This window comes from Porites lutea, chromosome 6, assembly GCF_958299795.1.
Source record: "Porites lutea chromosome 6, jaPorLute2.1, whole genome shotgun sequence".
Classification (NCBI taxonomy): domain Eukaryota; kingdom Metazoa; phylum Cnidaria; class Anthozoa; order Scleractinia; family Poritidae; genus Porites; species Porites lutea.
Genome location: NC_133206.1, coordinates 4,755,295 through 4,772,213, shown reverse-complemented (window position 1 = coordinate 4,772,213; position 16,919 = coordinate 4,755,295). Strand labels below are relative to the sequence as shown.

General features: G+C 39.9%; 1 protein-coding gene across 1 annotated transcript in view; it reads right to left on the bottom strand.

The window, feature by feature from the left end:
• Nucleotides 1-668: 668 nt before the first annotated feature.
• Nucleotides 669-16,919, bottom strand: part of LOC140941067 (transient receptor potential cation channel subfamily A member 1-like) — a 39,259-nt gene continuing 23,008 nt past the window's right edge. Inside the window, exons 12-29 of the mRNA XM_073390025.1 lie at nucleotides 16,748-16,830; nucleotides 16,503-16,664; nucleotides 15,698-15,809; nucleotides 14,781-14,950; nucleotides 14,204-14,288; nucleotides 13,567-13,626; nucleotides 13,364-13,444; nucleotides 12,105-12,175; nucleotides 11,334-11,481; nucleotides 10,117-10,212; nucleotides 9,164-9,330; nucleotides 8,642-8,702; nucleotides 8,340-8,408; nucleotides 7,773-7,943; nucleotides 7,046-7,114; nucleotides 5,772-5,891; nucleotides 3,643-3,755; nucleotides 669-929 (exon numbers count right to left, since the gene is read on the bottom strand). Coding sequence (XP_073246126.1) covers nucleotides 818-929; nucleotides 3,643-3,755; nucleotides 5,772-5,891; nucleotides 7,046-7,114; nucleotides 7,773-7,943; nucleotides 8,340-8,408; nucleotides 8,642-8,702; nucleotides 9,164-9,330; nucleotides 10,117-10,212; nucleotides 11,334-11,481; nucleotides 12,105-12,175; nucleotides 13,364-13,444; nucleotides 13,567-13,626; nucleotides 14,204-14,288; nucleotides 14,781-14,950; nucleotides 15,698-15,809; nucleotides 16,503-16,664; nucleotides 16,748-16,830 — 1,950 coding nt within the window. The 3' untranslated portion in view covers nucleotides 669-817. The remainder of the gene's footprint in view (nucleotides 930-3,642; nucleotides 3,756-5,771; nucleotides 5,892-7,045; nucleotides 7,115-7,772; nucleotides 7,944-8,339; nucleotides 8,409-8,641; nucleotides 8,703-9,163; nucleotides 9,331-10,116; nucleotides 10,213-11,333; nucleotides 11,482-12,104; nucleotides 12,176-13,363; nucleotides 13,445-13,566; nucleotides 13,627-14,203; nucleotides 14,289-14,780; nucleotides 14,951-15,697; nucleotides 15,810-16,502; nucleotides 16,665-16,747; nucleotides 16,831-16,919) is intronic.

The window sequence follows — 16,919 nt, the reverse complement described above, 5'->3', positions numbered from 1 at the left end:
ACGCCGATTGACCAGAAAGGAATTTTATACATGAGCAAGCTCTTAATCATCTGCTCTAAAGCCTTTAGAGCAGATGATTAAGAGCACCGCACCGCATTTACTCAAAAGAGCGCCGCAGTAGTTATAGATTTACCGAAGTGAGTAACAAAGTACTGGAGTGATGTTCAGCTCCTACAAGGCGTAGGATTTGTCTGGAAAATAGTAAACAAACGAACTTAACGATGGATTCAAACCCAGCCCAAAACAAAAGAGCTGCGGTCAAGTGAAAGTACAGAGATGCGATTTGTTTTTACTACGAAACATTTATTTGTTTTTCTTTATCTTGTTCAAAATGTGATCGATAGCAGCCGTATAGGTGGTAGGATGTGATGTAACGAAAGTTAGTTTTAAGCTCTATATCTCTTTCCAGATCCAAATAAATATTATCAGCAGCCATCTAACAATATCAGCCTTTTTATTATTTTAGGATTAACTAAGTTAAAATTGAAAATGTGCCGTATTGTTTGGCCTGGGACCAGGCTCCGCATTGGGGAAAAAAGATGCCAAAAAAAATTGGCGAGCGAAGCGAGCCGGGCGGTAGTCTGGGGCCCTTTCCCCTCCCCAGTCCACTGCTCGGCTTGCCTCGCTCGCCAATATATATTTATATATATATATATATATATTTTTACTGTTTCAGGCCGTTTTTTGTCTTTTTCCTCCACTCTGGAGCCTGGTCCCAGGCTACGTATTGTTGCTGGGAAGATGCGGCGCTCTTTCTAGTAAATAACTCCTGCTAATGATCTTTGGAAACGAAACTGGTCTTTAAGGATTCTGTGATCTAACATTCGTCCAGCAGATTTCTTCCATCATTCGTCCTGGCTCCTAACTGACTAGAGATACTTTCGAGTATCGCCCTTTGGGAATACAGTTCCGTCCTTAACGATGTGATGCTGAAAAGCAAAAGATCAACATAAAAAAAAAAAACTTAGAAAATAAGCAAGGAAAAGTGCATCAGCATTCATTTGCATTGTTTTTACCATTTGTACTCTATCAAGTGTCTGTTAGGTTATTTTCACCCATCCCCCTGCAGGCCTGTTTCATCAACCCTCGGAAAAAACTTTGAAGCTGAGAGGAAGCTGAGAGAATTGTGAAAGTTTTGTAAAATAAGGGCGTCAACCCTAAGTCGGCGCGTGTGAGGCGTCGCTCGACGGATTGAGGAAAAGGTGAGGCTTCTTCTTGTCCAAGCGGTCTCGACATCAAGCATTAGTATATACACACTCAGTGATCTTGGTGATTTAAGCAATCTGATTGGTTCGCTATCTCGGGCTATTCAACAATATTCACCTCCTAGCGAGTGGATAATGTGTGAGCGCGGATTTTTTCCCATTTTCTTAGAGAAAGATCTTTTAAAAGTCGACAAAATCCTGGGGTTGACTTTTTTTCAGGCAAGAAAAGACTTCGAAGGATTCAAAACGGCGTTTTTCCATTTACTGTTGTTGAATTTTGTGGTCGATGGATTGTTTACAACTCCCGTTTATTCGCCTAGAAGAGGCCGTTTCGTGAACTCAGCGTTTCCTAACAAGAAAAATTTGGCCCAAAAACGAAGTTTCTCTATGACAAACAAATCTGAAAGCAAATGTTTGCAGAAATTCTACGTTTCAAGTAAACACGAGAAAGAATGCTACGTGAAGACGACGTCTTACCTCGAGGAACCGAATCGCCATTTTTGTCAGCACTTCATGCGAAGAACGACACAACAAACCTTTTTGGCTATAAACTTGGCAAGTCAACAGAAAACATGAAAGCTCTTCTTTTCCTCTTAGGTAAGGAAACAATTCAAACTTTTAGCGGTTCCATTTAAATCATTACGCTGTTGTTTGCGAAGTGATAAGCTTGTGAATTGCCATGTTTGAAAATTCTACAAAGATCTATTTTTAAACTGTCGCGTGTCTAGCTGACCTGATCTGTCAATCAAATCGTACTATTGAATGGTTTCCTCTCTGATTTTATTGAGATCACTTCGTGTGTATATACTAAAACAATTATTCTTTTCAATCTCGGTGAATAGTGGCTTTAGGAATATTTACCTCGCCACTTCGTGGCTCGGTAAATATTTTGCCACTATTAACCTCGATTTCAAAGAATAATTGTTAATTATGCATGGTTCAATTTGACCTGTTGCCATCCTCCCCTAGCAATCCCCGGGGCAAGTCCAGCTTTTCGAGCCCCGGGGTGGGGAATTGTTTGAAGCGGTCCTGTCTCGGGGGTTTCCCGGGGGTAGGGAAAGGGGGAAATCAAAAATAACTTCTCTTTGATTGCGAAGTACGTGTTATTTCTCGGGCGGTTTGCACGAAGCTGCGGAACTCAAGACTACGTATTTTAAAGGGAAAACGCAGGAATTTATCGGAGAGTGGTTGGAGAGGAATAACCCCTCAAAATTAAAGTTTCTATTTGAAGCGGAGTATGTTTCAAAATTTCAAACGAATGTGCGTAAGGTGCGTACTTGAATGAAAACGGATACAAGACCTTCTCTCAATTAACTCTAGAAAACGTTTATAAAAGTTCTGAAAACGTCTCGTTTTGCTAAGGTACGGAAATTAATTACTATTGCTCTAAAAAAGATGTACTCCAAAAAAACGTATGTGAGGTCGATCAGGAGCTCGGGTGTGGGGAATTGTCTCCTTCTACGTGCCTGGGGGTGGGGAATAGACCACCAAGAAAGAAAAAAAATGCAAATCCCCGGGGATTTGCCCGGGAGGCATGGTAACAGGTCAGAGTAAGCGCCGTGTCATTGATTGGATGCCTCGCCCACTCGTCCACTGACTAACTTTGCTAACTTTGAAAATGCTGACGTTGGGAGCAGGTCAATTGACCTGCTCCCAACGTCAGTGGCTTCATAGCTCAGTTGGTAGAGCATCGCACCGGTATCGCGAGGTCACGGGTTCAAACCCCGTTGAATCCTGAATTTTTTTCAGGCTTCTTTACGCAATTGCATAAATTGCGTTCACTGCGACGATCATTTTTTCATTTCATTTCCGCAGTTCATATATGATTTATTTCATATGTCATTAACACTTTGCTAACTTTGTTTTGTTTTGTACCAAGAGCCATAATGGGACAGCTGTCCCATTATGGCTCTTGTTTGCACGCATAGTAGGTTCCACGTGCTATCGTGCTAGTGCGCCCAAATTGACTTATTTGATGAATTAAGGACGGGATACTTTTTACCACACAGCTAAAATTTCCGAGTGCGATGAAGTCAGAGAAGACGTTGAGAATTGCTAGTAGAATGGAGCGCGTGATCAAAATTTTAAGAGATTTGGATGAAGCTTGGTAACTTTCCCAAGATTTCCTTGCCTACTCGTCAAAATGGCTTCGTGGCAAGGTCTATTCTGAAGTTGTCTAGTAAAACTTTAATAAGTTTAAGTTGCGTCAGCTGTTATTATTCTGCATTTCTGCGATTCTTAAAGTGCTATTACGATGATTAAAAAAGCACAAGCGTCACAACTGGAAGGGAAAAACATCAACAGCAACAAAATATGTGTGGTAGCAAGGCGAAGGAGTTGTCATGGCAGAGCGCATGCAGTACTGAGGACGGACTCTGGCTGAAATCTATCGCCTAAACAATTACAATTGTATTACAATTTCAAACTTTATGTTTACCAGTCTTTATGATCTTTCAGTTGTTCCTGGAGGACAGTCATCTTGTCTTCATTGTCAGACTGACTGGATTCTGTCAGCCGCCATGGTGCATAATCTACCATGCCTAAATACCACTAAAACACAAATTTAATTCATGTTATAGCTCCCAATTAGTTTCTTTTGAAACACATGCGTAGAGGTCCATTGTTCTAGGGTCATACTTATAGTCGAGTCAGTAAAAATTACAGATCAATGACAGTATCAGCCTTAAAACAGAGCGTTTGTGGTCGGTCAACGAGAACTGACGTACATTCCTTTTACTGAAATTCTATAGGTTTGTTTTGGTCCACTTTCATATAAAGAATTTACAATTCCCCAGCTCCGCAGTTGTTTTGATAAATTCAGTTGGACAGAAAGTCTGGTTAGGTCTTTTCAAAGGTCAGGCATCGATTCCCAGATGAGTCTCAATTTTTTTAAAGGTTTTGAGGAAAAATAATCAAAACACTAAAGATAGCTTGCGTAGCTGACGAGATTTGTGGCGTATTTCAGCTTCATTTCACGGGTGCTTTCGTTGTTTTTCCTTAAACTGTAAGCCGCGAGAACAATTGCAAGACTTAAATTGAGATTTCTGACCCGCCAAGAAGCAATAGCCAACTCTGGTCCAGCCACCTACGAAGGCTATCCCGGCGATTATCGCCGAAGAATGGAAAGACATTAAAGAAAAATCTTTTCGCCTTTCAAACCCACAGTTCCTGTAATATTACTAAAGTGCAAAGCACTTGACCGTCCCTTTTATATTTTTTTAAAAACCTGATAAAACAGTCCCGCTGCTAGGTTTTTAAACATTTAATGGTCTCTTAATTCAGGGACCGCGGAGGACCACTTTTATTGCTGGGATTTATTTATAATAGGACTCCAGCTGACATGGAAAAAACTCCCGTAAAATTAATGGACTTTACCATAAAAAGGTGGACGATTAGAGCCAGTTATTTTTGACGAATTCTTGAGAACTATGCAGCTCTTATGGAAAAGTGGGATGTTTGCCTATGTGTCTGGAACGATTACAACTCCTTGCACGCACTTCGGCGATATGTGATTTGACTTTTTCTTTGGTTCGCATCTTGGAGAGCGGCTTTATTCCCACACCTATGATCTATCTAAAGATCTTCAGGGTACTAAGGAGGTGGCTGCTGTCAGTGGACAGCGCCTGCAAATCTAACAAAGGAGACGCTCACAAAAATACGCACCGATCAGAGCTTTGACCATTTCTATGCTAATGTTGCCCGAAAGAGTGAAGGCCTGCTTGTCTAACCAACGTTTCCAAGAAAGCGATGCACTCCAGCCAGACTGGAGGTTGGTGCTGGTGCACCAGGCTACTCCCAAACTGCCTAAGATCAATTTAAGGTCTTTTATGAGGCTATTGATCTTATCGTCAGTGCTATCGATCAGCGCTTTAATCAGGAAAGCTTCAGCTCCTACGCCCAGATGGAGACCCTCTTGGTTAAAACTGCTATGGTGACGACTGTAAGGCAGAGTTCAAGTTTCTTGAAGCATCATAGAGCGAAGATGTTGATACAGGGGCGCTACCTGGGCAGCTAAGTATTTTGGAAGTTTTGTTAAAGGAGGAGAAGATATCATGTTTTGACGAAATCCTGTTAGCGGTGTGAACGTTTCCAGAACCAGAAAAGAAAACGGCTAATTCAGGAAGTCCAAACTAAGCTGCTTGCTGTAAATCCCGCTACCTGCTGGCGAGCAATCTCATCTGCACGGCGTCTGAAAACGTGGTTTCAATCCAGGATGGGTGACGAAAGGTTTAGCAACCTAGTAGTGTTGAATGGTCACAAGCGAAGAACAAACGTGTCTTTCTATAGCTGACGTCGCACAGGAGTTTGTTTCCCGTGATGAGAACAGCAAGAGAAACTTCAAAAAGTAGCAATCTTCGGAAGGTTTATTTAACATATTGGCTACATTAGATAGTATAACAGGTGAGGATTTTTATGTTATATTTGTTGAGGTTGTAAATAAAATGGCGCGCAAATGCAAGATAAATGGCGAAACATTGACCTCAATATTTCTTTGTACTGGCCAGATTTTTTAGCCCTACCACTTTAAAATGGTCCCCGCGGTCCCTGTTATTGAGAAGCTCTTACCGTTAATTTCTTTAAGAAAGTATTGGAACCTGAGTTCGGCCGAATAACTAAGCGAGGCACGTAAAGTTTTCTCAGGAATCGCTTGGGCAACTTTTGTTCGAACTGATATATTGATTCTATCTGTTGAAAAAAAAAAAAAATTTAGTTCAACAGTTTAGAACGTACAATACATTGACATATAATGGGGCTAGATAAAGGAAAGATATCTTAGAAAAGTTTGTTTGAGGAGACTGAGAGTATGTATGTAGTCGTTAAAATCGCTCTTTAATATTCAAGGACCCAAGGCCAGTATGCCACGCTTTTCAGCATGAATGGAATAGGCTCTTCTTTTCTTGTGCCTACTGTGGAAGTTTTTTACAACTTATATTTATTGGAAAGTTCATTCATATGTTTTAAGCCACCACAAAAAAGTTGTAGCCGATTTTTCAGTGGAAAGACAGCTTCTCTCCGTTTGCAGAAATGAGCTTATAATTACTAAAACGAACCTCTGAAATGATACAAAAAACAATGAATCTTATCTTCAAAAAGAACAGACTATTTAAAGGAAGGTCCATTCATAGTAACCGGACGCCCCGGGGGGGGATGCACTCCCATATATGGGCTATATAGGCACGTGCCGCGGAATAGGGTATGGTTTTTGAGGTTCTCGGTCCTTAAATAAGGTATCTTTTTTGACCCTTTTGTTTCTGTGTCCCTGGTGTGGTCCTTAGATAGGGTAGCTTAATTGTATTATCTAATACTGGAGTGTGAAAACGCACGCCTAAACGAACATTTTTTTTTTAACTAGGCTTATTCTAGTATTTTATGCTTGATCCTATACATCCAATGTTACAGAGAAGAAATAAAGTTTTCTTTTTCATGCTATTAATAATTTTGTTTTTTCCTTGAATAGGGTGTCATTTTTCGGCTTTCGGCCTTAAAAAGGGTATCAGTTTTCGCTTTCTTAGTCCTTAAATAGGGTTAGGGTTCACGAACCGTCGAGGCACACCCCTATCCAAAATTCGCGGGAGTACCCCCCCGGGCCGGACTCTTAAAAAACTTTACTCTGAGTCAAGAAAAATCGTCTACCTTAATATAAAAAAAGTGTACATTTGTACTGCTCACGGATAGATCTCTATATGAAAGATGTATCTACGTCGCAACAGAGAAAGAGCTCACACTCCTTTGTACGTAATGAGAAGTTTAGGTATATAAATCGTCATGGGACGGCTCTTGATTTGAGCATGTTGTTGTTAATTTGAGGTGAATAAACTAAACTCAGGCCTGATTTTCACCTGCGTTTTGAGGCGCTTAAGTTCTGCCGTCTTCTGAACTGCTTCAATGTCTCCAACGGCTAAACCAATCTACAGTAAAGGGTAGCCAATAAGTTTGAGTAATTACAGCGGGTAAACTTTTCCCAACACTGCTTACTTTAGTATGCAAAAGATCTTCATATAGTTAAACCTCTTGCAAAACCAGCGCAGACTATTAACTGCAAAATATTCTTATTATTTACTAAGGAACGGAACATTATAGTTCGACAGACAGCTTGGAAAGAAGATTTACTGTAGAAAAAATGGTCTGCAACGAACTTAGGAGACTGAGAACCATTGTCTTTAAGAGACTATGCTGCTGACTGAGCTAGAGTTAGACTAACCATGAAAAAGATAAACACGTGTTAGTATCACGTGAAGATATTGTCCCTGACGTCACCGGCGTAATACCTTTGGCACAGTTCTGACAGTTGTATCTGTTGCAGGAATATCATTTCACCATAACCTGCAACCTGTTTGTCTTAAGATCCCTCTCCTGGTCATACAAAACCCCTCAGTCGCCCTATTCTGAGATTCCAAGGATTTTTGAACTCTGACCAAAAGATCTCGTTGAGCGTTGATGTGTAACGAGGACTGAGTATATTTTTAGGTGAACGTGGACTAAACTCCTGCAAGTAAAACATCCAGTTTAACGTAAAAAAAAAAAAGGATGGTATTTTACCCTGAACCTGATTTAGTATGAGCTCACCAGAAGATTCATGAGCGAGATTGACATTACAATGATGAAAGTGAAGCAGATAAAGCGAGCGAGGTCTGGCATGGGAATCTCTTTCTCGACAAAGTAATGATTAAACTCGATTCCTCCAGCCATCATGTCAAACACCTTTAAGACCGACATGTACGGGTTCTGGTACGACAGCTACAAACAAAAGAATAGTGATTAGCTAAGGTACAAATGGATACGGTTCAGAGTAAGGGAGTCTAGACCCGGGGGTTCTGTATGAAAGTGACGCTCGGATGGAGGAGCGGATGGTCGTCGTTTTGCAAAGGGGTATAAAAATTATGACAAATATTACTCTCAGTAGGGATGTTCAGGATCGAAATTCAATCTTCTTCTTGCCAATGATTTTATCGCTTAGGAATAAGGCCTTCCAAGGGGGGAGGGGGGGCGGTTTGTGTCGCTTTGTCAGTCATTTCTTAGATCGCCTTTCGCCTGGTAGGTTACTAATTGCATGACGTTTGGTCTGGAGAATTTGTATGTGGATACTGGGTTTTAAAGGAGTAATAGAGAGATACGCCCTCACATTGCACTCACCTCGTCTCCCAAGAGAATGAAGAAAATCAGTCCGTAGGCAAGAAAAAGTACTGAGAAGACCATTATCACCTGGAGAACGAAATTTCCCAATGTGAGTCAGTGAGTGTTTTACTCCATATTCAGACATCAAGGAGTACCGAATAGATTTAAACCAATTTGAGGTGTCTCCGGATAACGGATAATTAAAACAGATTTAGGATTGTGTTTCCTTTTACTTTTCGTTCGGGTAATTTGTTAATGAGTCTGTAAATTCATTATTCTATTTTTCATTATATAGATGAGTACGATTTTGCTTTGCATACCTTAAACACAGATGTTAAGACTTCAATAAGCATTGTAACGTAGATCCCTGAACGAAAGAGTCTGAGGAAACAAACAAACAGTACTAATTTTAACTGCTGCTACCAACTATTTCAGCATATCTTCAGACCCTCAGATTTATATTTTCCGCGTTTGGCGACAATTATGGGTTTATGTAGATTTAGAAAGGTGCAGCAGCGAAAGCGTCACTTTTAAAATGAATTCGCGTTTTTTCAAACTTTGTCGCGTTTATTCCAATTCGCCGAAAATGTCAAACCCTGGAGCTGATTTCTTGGGGAATCACTTAAGTTTAGAAAGAGAAAGAAAAATTCGTCCTTCGGTGTGTTATGTCCGCTATAAAACGTAAAATTAGGCATTTTCAAGTCGTAGTCGTGCAGTGACGGCAAAGAAATGGAGAAATGTACAAAAAAGCGTGACGCACGTGCAAAATTCTTGTTTTGCTTAATCATTACGCAAAAGTGGAAAAGTGGAAAACCTAAAGTGCGTCAAGATATGAGACTTACAGCTGTAGCTGGGCAAGAAAAGCCACATAGGCCAGAAGCAACGCAATAACACCTGTAACCCACTGGGTTGTGTTTTCAATTCCTCCGGTCGGAGGGAGAATGGTGATGAGCGTCATTGTATAGGTAGACACTTCAAAGAAATTGATCATGTCTAGGTACATCCAGCGCTGAAAATAGCAACAACAACAACAACAACAACAACAACAAGAAATGAAAAATTTCAAATTGGCCTTTTTAATGCGAGAGCCGTTTAAGTCGTGTGGTAAAAAAACCCGGGATAGTGATAAAAACAGAGTTTTCTGAACAAAAAAGACAAAACACTGACTCCTCCCTGTTGCTTCTGCACGGCATAAATGCGTCCCAATTTACGGCCTCCCATTTTTATATACTTTAGCATTTACTGTCTGAGGCGTTTAAGTCGTCTGTTAAGTGAGTCTGAACGACGCACGTTAAACAGACGACGTGAAAGTCGTCAGACGTTATGAATGCGTCTGTATCATTTACCGTTTTCATACAAGACGCTAAAGTCATCTTAAAACGATTTTGGTGTCTCTAGCAGAAAAAAGGCCATGTCTTTTAAAAAGGACAAGTTTCCTCCAGTTACAATGTCTTATGTCAACCGATATCGTATAGGACGATGTTTGGCAGAGCGGAAGTTCGCGGGTATGATCCGTAAGGACTGAACCAGTACTGATGGCAAATGTATAACGACAAGCATACTTCCTAGCTTTGTCATAATAAGGGTAAGACCTTCTTCACATGGGAATGGGGCTCTCGTCTCAAAAATGGCATATTTTTACCATTTGGCCCAGTAGCTGCAAGCAACTCGAACGGCAGAGTAATTAATGGATAAGTTTTTGAAAATTTAATTGTCCAGCTGTCTATGAATTTTATTCACCATTTTTCGAGAAAATCAGGTTTAATGTAAATTGGTAATTTTGTTTAATACTAACCTCATAGTACAACTGCCAGACTTCAAACACAAGATTTGCCAAACAAAAGAGTGCAATAACAATTTCTTCAGGGTACAACAATTCTTCTCTGCAACTCTAAAAGAGCAACGTAATGCATTTTCAGGTACTTGTGCCTTAACAACTAATAATTTATTCCCAGTGCTGCCCTAAAAACACAACTTTCGGAGAAAAAGAATGTTCTGAAAAACGCAATGCATCGTCTGTACGTAGGCAAACAGCTTTTCGCCCTTTTTTTGCTTCGAAACGCTTCCATAGACCTTGTCACGCTTTTGGAAGCCATCATGACAAGAAGGCAAGCGCGTGAGAAATTACAGTGTTTGTATGAGAATCTAATGTCGAGTAATTTCCCTAAAAAAGGCTGCAATAGCTTCACATTTCTGCATATTTCAAATGCATTGTTAATTACTGCTATTCACTTGAAAACGAAACTTGGAGACAATACCTTGAATAATGAGAGGCTCTTACGAAATTTCCGACAAAAATGTAGCGAATAGACCTGTAGGCTGTGGAAGGAAAAATGAAGGGACCTGCAATAGACCTTACTCACGATCCCCGCCATCTTTGCACGCGCTTAAGGACTAATGGGATAAAAGCGATGTCACGTGGTTTCTCAGGGGGGAAACAGGTGATAAATTTTTCCAATACAAGAAATCGCGGTCGAGTTTGTTTATTCTTGACAACAGAAAATGAACAACTTTTTCTATTAAAGACGATAATAGCAAATTATGGGTGGAAGTGATCATTTTTTCTTTTTTGGATGTAGCAGCCACCGAAGATGTCCTCACAGCAAACAATAATGACGTTAATTTTTTCGAAACTCAAACTTACATTTTGCATGGCCATCAAATCGTCGTTTCGTTTTGAGAGAATAAATAAAGTCGAGTGCGATTTCTCGCATTGGCAAATTTTCTCTTTTGTTTGCCCCTGAAATACCACGTGACATTGCTTTTATCCCACCAATCCTAAAGCGCGTGCAAAGATGGTGGATATCGAGAATAAGGTCTATTGTAGCTCCCTTTCTTTTTCCTACCACAGCCCCCTTTTCCCAGATCACGCACTCATATTTTCGCGTGCCTTTCATTTTCGCGTCATCCCTGCTATCTGAGAACCTGGAACAGATAGTGTGGAAGCAATGAAGAATACTACGTTGTGTAAACGTCATAAGGTGTCCAACGAAATATGTGTGCATTACGTACCTTTTGTGGATCATAGCTCTGTGTGTGCTGGTTAGCAAAGGAGCTGTTTGTTTTACTGTGAACACAGTATAGATAGTGGGAAAACAATCCCAAGAAAATACCATACAACAGAGCACCAAAGAAAAACACTGTCAGACCAATATGACGCCTAAACAAAAATGTACCATTTATTACTTCCTAATAAGTTAAACTGTATGAAATATTTAGCTATTATTTATTTATATTATTTTAAATATATATTTTTTATTTGTGACATTATCCAAGCGCAACAAGTTACTTGAAAAGCTTTGGTGTCGGCACGAAAAGTTATCCCGGTATAGATTGGATATAGCCTTATTTGTCTAATCTCTTTTTCCGATTTAAAAAACGTGAAGGTGCAATTCTTGAGAAAAGCACGAGATACATAATGGTTATTGTTTATACTGTTATTTCATTTATACTTCACTCTTCTCACCGAGACCATAATGCACCTTGTTTACCCCTAAAAAATTGGCATAACCATTGTCTTCGATTTCTCCTGCAACGACTGTAATACCCAGTAGAAATTGGAAATAATGGTTATGTACAATAGCTTACAATTTTTTTGGGCGGGGGGGTGAGGGGAAGGGGGGCGGAAGAAGGTACATTATGGTCTTGGTGGTAAGAGAGATTTTCACATTTATGAAGTCTTTTTGCGACCAGTAATATTTTTTCTCTCAAAGGCAAAGTAAAAATTGAGCAACACTGAGGAAAAGTCTTTTTAAAGTGGGAGCCCTACATACTTGTACGTACCACTTCATTCGAACCATCTCTCTGGTCAGCGGATGAAAAAGCAGATCCTCACGGCACCAGTCTAACATGGTCTACAAACATGAACGAATGGATAAATTAATGAATAAACAAAATACTCTTCACCGACAATTTGGTGGCATGTAGCTAAAAAGCTAAACATATAAATGTCAAATAGACGACTGCACGAACCGATCAAACAACAAAAACGACTGCACTGAGCCGCAATGTATATTTCGACTGGCCAATAGCAATCCTCATCAATGAGTCATTTCATGGTCTTTTTCTAATCACAATTTGAGCAGATCTATTGTATACGGTCTTTGTATTGGTTTCACACATCAATTTGGCATAAGCTGTGAAGCTACTAAAATCCCTGGCAAGGATTTTTTATCAAGTCTCCTTAGTATGATTCTCATTTTAGGGTAGAGCGCTTGGAATTGCGTGACGACACGCCATGCTTCAGTCTCCCCTGTGATGTGTATGGGCGACTGAGGCTCCTTTGCATCCATTTTTGCTTGAAAGGGGATATTGTTTTTTCTCCGATCCGGATTCGCCTTCCGTGCACACGTAACCTAAGATCAGGTACTCTTTTCGTCTCTCTAGAAAAAAGGTTACCCCACACGAATCTGATGAAATAGGCCTCGAAAAAGCAATTTTGCAAATATATCTCAAAGGTGGAATTGCTTTTTTAAATCTCTGACTGGATTTGTTATCTTGTGAAAGAATGAAAGCTGACCTCGCACCGGATAGGAATGCTTTACAAACAATAGAAAAAATATTCGTTTTCCATAGTGTAGGTGAGTCATTACATAAACCTCAAGTTATTGAGATAAGGCAGATTGTCAGTCGGAGTCGAAGTCGTAATCAGAAGCGTAGAACTTTACGATCATTGAAAACAACAACTCCGTCACTTTCAATCAAGTGAAAACTAAGTTCTCGAAGTCGCAAGCAGAAGCGGAAGAACCGTAAACCAATCACAAAGCTTGGGAATAAGCATTGTGACTGGTTTATTCTTCCACTTCTGCTTCCGACTCCGGCAATGTGGTTTTCACTAGATCGTACACGACGGTGTCATAAGCAGAGTCAGAAGTGAAGAAAATGGAAACGTTCTGATTCTTCCGACTCTGATTCTGTTGCTCTTATTACCCCGCTTACGAGTCCGATTTTTTATTTTTAATGAGTCATAAGCACTCTTTACGACCCAGCCTCACGACTCCGACTCCGTCACTAGTGAAAACCAGCCTTTATCAAGTTCCTACCTTTGCGCCACAGTATCTCTCTTGGTTTATATCGATATTCTCTCCTTCTTTAGGAAAAATTAAAGAGAAATCGTAGGTGATCTGAAGACAACAAAAAAAAATGTAAATTGGAGTAGCATTAAAAACGAAAGGTTACGTTTTTATTGCCCTGTACAGTCGCTTTAAAATTTATGTAAGCTTTCTTGTTAGGTATAAAAGCGTACCGTGTAATTTGGATCAGTGTCCAGATGTGGTGAGCGTTCAATGCATTTGTCCAGGACAACCTGAAAAGAAAATGAAATCCCGACCATTTACTTCAAATATACGAAGGTTTCATCTCAGTTAAAAACAATAACAGGTGTTCATAAATGCGATAATTATTACCAAGAAAAAGAAAAACTTTGCAAAGTTGAGTAAAAACAGCCTTTTTTTCTAAATTTATTACTGTATTTACTCGATTAAACGCCGCGGCGTTTATCTCTGAAATTTTTTAGAGTTTCTGATGCGGCGTTTATTTTTAAATCATATTTCTTAAATCACTAACGATAGTTACAGTGAATCATTTGTAAAAAACAAAAATTTCAAATGTCTCCCTTATTTTGGTTCGATAGAATCGTAAATCCCTGAATGGTGTAGGTTCCCAAGTAGTGCCGAATTATTCTGATCATTTTTCTGATTGGATGCAGCCAAATAGCACATGATTTGAGAAATAATTATAATTCTACTCATGCCTTTCTCCCTACAGATAACTAAAGTTCTTCTAATATGATTTCTTGGATTTTCTCTTTTCCACCGTCAAACACAATGAACGAGATAAGCCCCAAAGAAACAATAGGTTCAGAAGAATTAATTTTTTCTAACCTTAGCCACTTCTGGGAATTTTTCAATGAGTCTTCGCATAGGAGTCACTCCCTCGAACTTTATGTTGCTTAGCATTTCCCGCCATCTACGAACAATCAAAAAGACTCTTTAAAATCATCAAAGATCCTGTCTGGGATAAATTTAAGTATCTAAACGACAGGCTTAACGTTTTGCTTTTTGACACAGACTTTTTGAGTAAAGACTTGATTATTCCGTCAAGTAAGCTTTTATCCCCTCTGGGCAAAAACAAATTATGAGCGTCCATTGAAACTAACTCAGTTCATTTATCAGTACTAAAGAGCTGTCTTTTACAGTTTTATTAACTTTCCTGAAACCTTTTGCTTTAGAGTTCTTGGAAAATGTTAGTTTTGAGCAATATTTTTTGTGGAACTTCCTCCTATGCCAGTATAAAATAGTTCTCTATCTTTTCATCCGGTTGGTGAAACTAAAAAGAACAGATCATTCATCAAATAGGTTCTAAAACTAAATTTCATGTTGGTTGTGCTCTTTAAAGACGAAAATTTTGTACTTATGGTTCCGTTTTACGGGACTATAGACACATGTTTAAGATTCATACTTTTTGTTTTTCACTAACTCCATGCATACGTCTGTATTCCCAGATTTGATAGCTGCATCCAAACAATTGTACCCAGTTGATGATACGAGGGCTACATCTGCTCCGCACTGAATAAGCTTTCTGAGGGCGCTCAAATTTCCAAAACAGGACGCCAATATTGCTGGAGGCTTCTGCAATGATCACGTTATAATAAAGGAGATAAGAAAAATACAAACAATTTAAGGTATAATGCTAGCCTGCATTGGCGGTTCTCTCTTTGTCGCTCTAAGGATCCCTGAAGGATCAGTCTGTGAGCTGCGAGAAGCTACTACCCAGCACCGCAATAAGGCCAGTACCTGAGAGGGTTCCGTGACGAAACAATAGACGAATGAGCAAAAATGTCCCTGTCCCTGAAAACAATAGCTGAGGTTTGTTTTGGAAGGCCAATCACAACAGAGGTATTTGAGAGCTTTGTGAATACTGTACCTGAGACAGGCAAACATTTTTTTATATACCCAGTCTTACAGGGCACAGATCTGCCCAATAGCAGTAGACACATATGACACAATGATTCACTCGAAATTCGATTCGGTCGCCAATCGAGGCCTGACCTTCCGCTCTGATAAGGTACCCGACCATCTGAGCTAACCGGTTGATGGTTAGTTAAAGCAGACCGGGAAGCCATCTCCCTAATTTGGACTCATCAACACGGGCGTGGCCATCTTTCCGTCCAAATTACAATCCCTTTTGTGGGATCTCTTTATTTTTTGCTGCCTCTCAATCGACCTTAAATTATGGCCCTATATAATGACACCTGGATTTAACTCGCTATCGTGAAAGCTTTTGTAGAAAGCGTAGACCGTGAATTGCAAAATGTTTGATATCTAGCATATCCTGCATATTCTATGCGCATATTAAGTACACAGGTTCCTACTCACTCGATTTTTTTCCAGGCAGTTGATATCCGCTCCATAGTGAAGAAGGGTTTCAACTGTAGCAGGGCACCCAACCAACGCGGCATGACAAAGCGGTGTGTAACGATCGTCATCTCTACAAAAGAAAACAAATGTCGGTCATCAATAACAGGATACCTCTAGTAACTATCATAAAAATGGATGATACGTTGCGCCTTCGCTATCCCGGTCCCCGCGTCTTGTTTTCAACAACCAAAACAACCATTTGGGATAAACGAGTGCAAATTAGCCAGGCGACTAAAAAGAAAAGGAAACCAAGGAAAATGGGATAAATTATGGCCATTTTAAAGCTGAGCACGAGACTGGCTCAATGACTGACTGTGCTATGGGAATGTTTTGGTAGCGCTATTACGTTTTTTTTTTAATTGGTTATTACTAAGTTGTGCAGAAAACTGGGGGAAAATCAGACTCCTAAGATAATTCCACGGTGCAGTTGGGCCCAGTCTTAAACTCAAAATGACCTATAGCGGGACTCCTAAGGTAACTGGAGTTGTTCTAGACAACATGCGAAGTTCCATTGTACTTGCAAAGATGCAACATGGAAAGTTTGCATTGGTAACCAAGCACTTTAGCTACTTTAATGGAAGTGGTTCCGAGACATAAAATCTTGCTTGACAACTGAAGGTAAAAATCAAAATTGCTACCCAACAGCCCATCCTTTTTGAGGTTTTTCCTGCAGAATGGGACAACCATTCCTATTTGCAATGGATCTTTCCGGCTTCCTCGTTTAAATAATAAGTACCCACAAGTTTCCGTTGTAAATTTATACCTGTAATCGGCTGCTGCACCACTCTCTAGTAAGTGTATGGCCACCGCTACACGACTCTTCCTAGCGGCATAATGTAACGGCGTACGGGAACCATAGTCGATGTCATTAACAGATTCTGGGCATACGCTGACGAGAGCTCTCACCACACAAACGACTCCGCTCCTGATAAAAAAAAGTTACATGTGTAAAGAGTTACCTCGTTTTTTAATAACAATAGTTTATTAAAAAATTGAATTGTTACAAACTCTGCAGCCAAATGAAGTGGAATTCTTTCATCGTTGTCCTTTGCTCTGACATCTGCTCCAACGAGTATGAGACGGTTTATGATCTGTAAAATTAGTAAAACGACATGATATTAGGCAGATCTAAGATTTTCCCGTCTTATGATTCTTGTTCCCTATGTTGTATTTCCAGAAG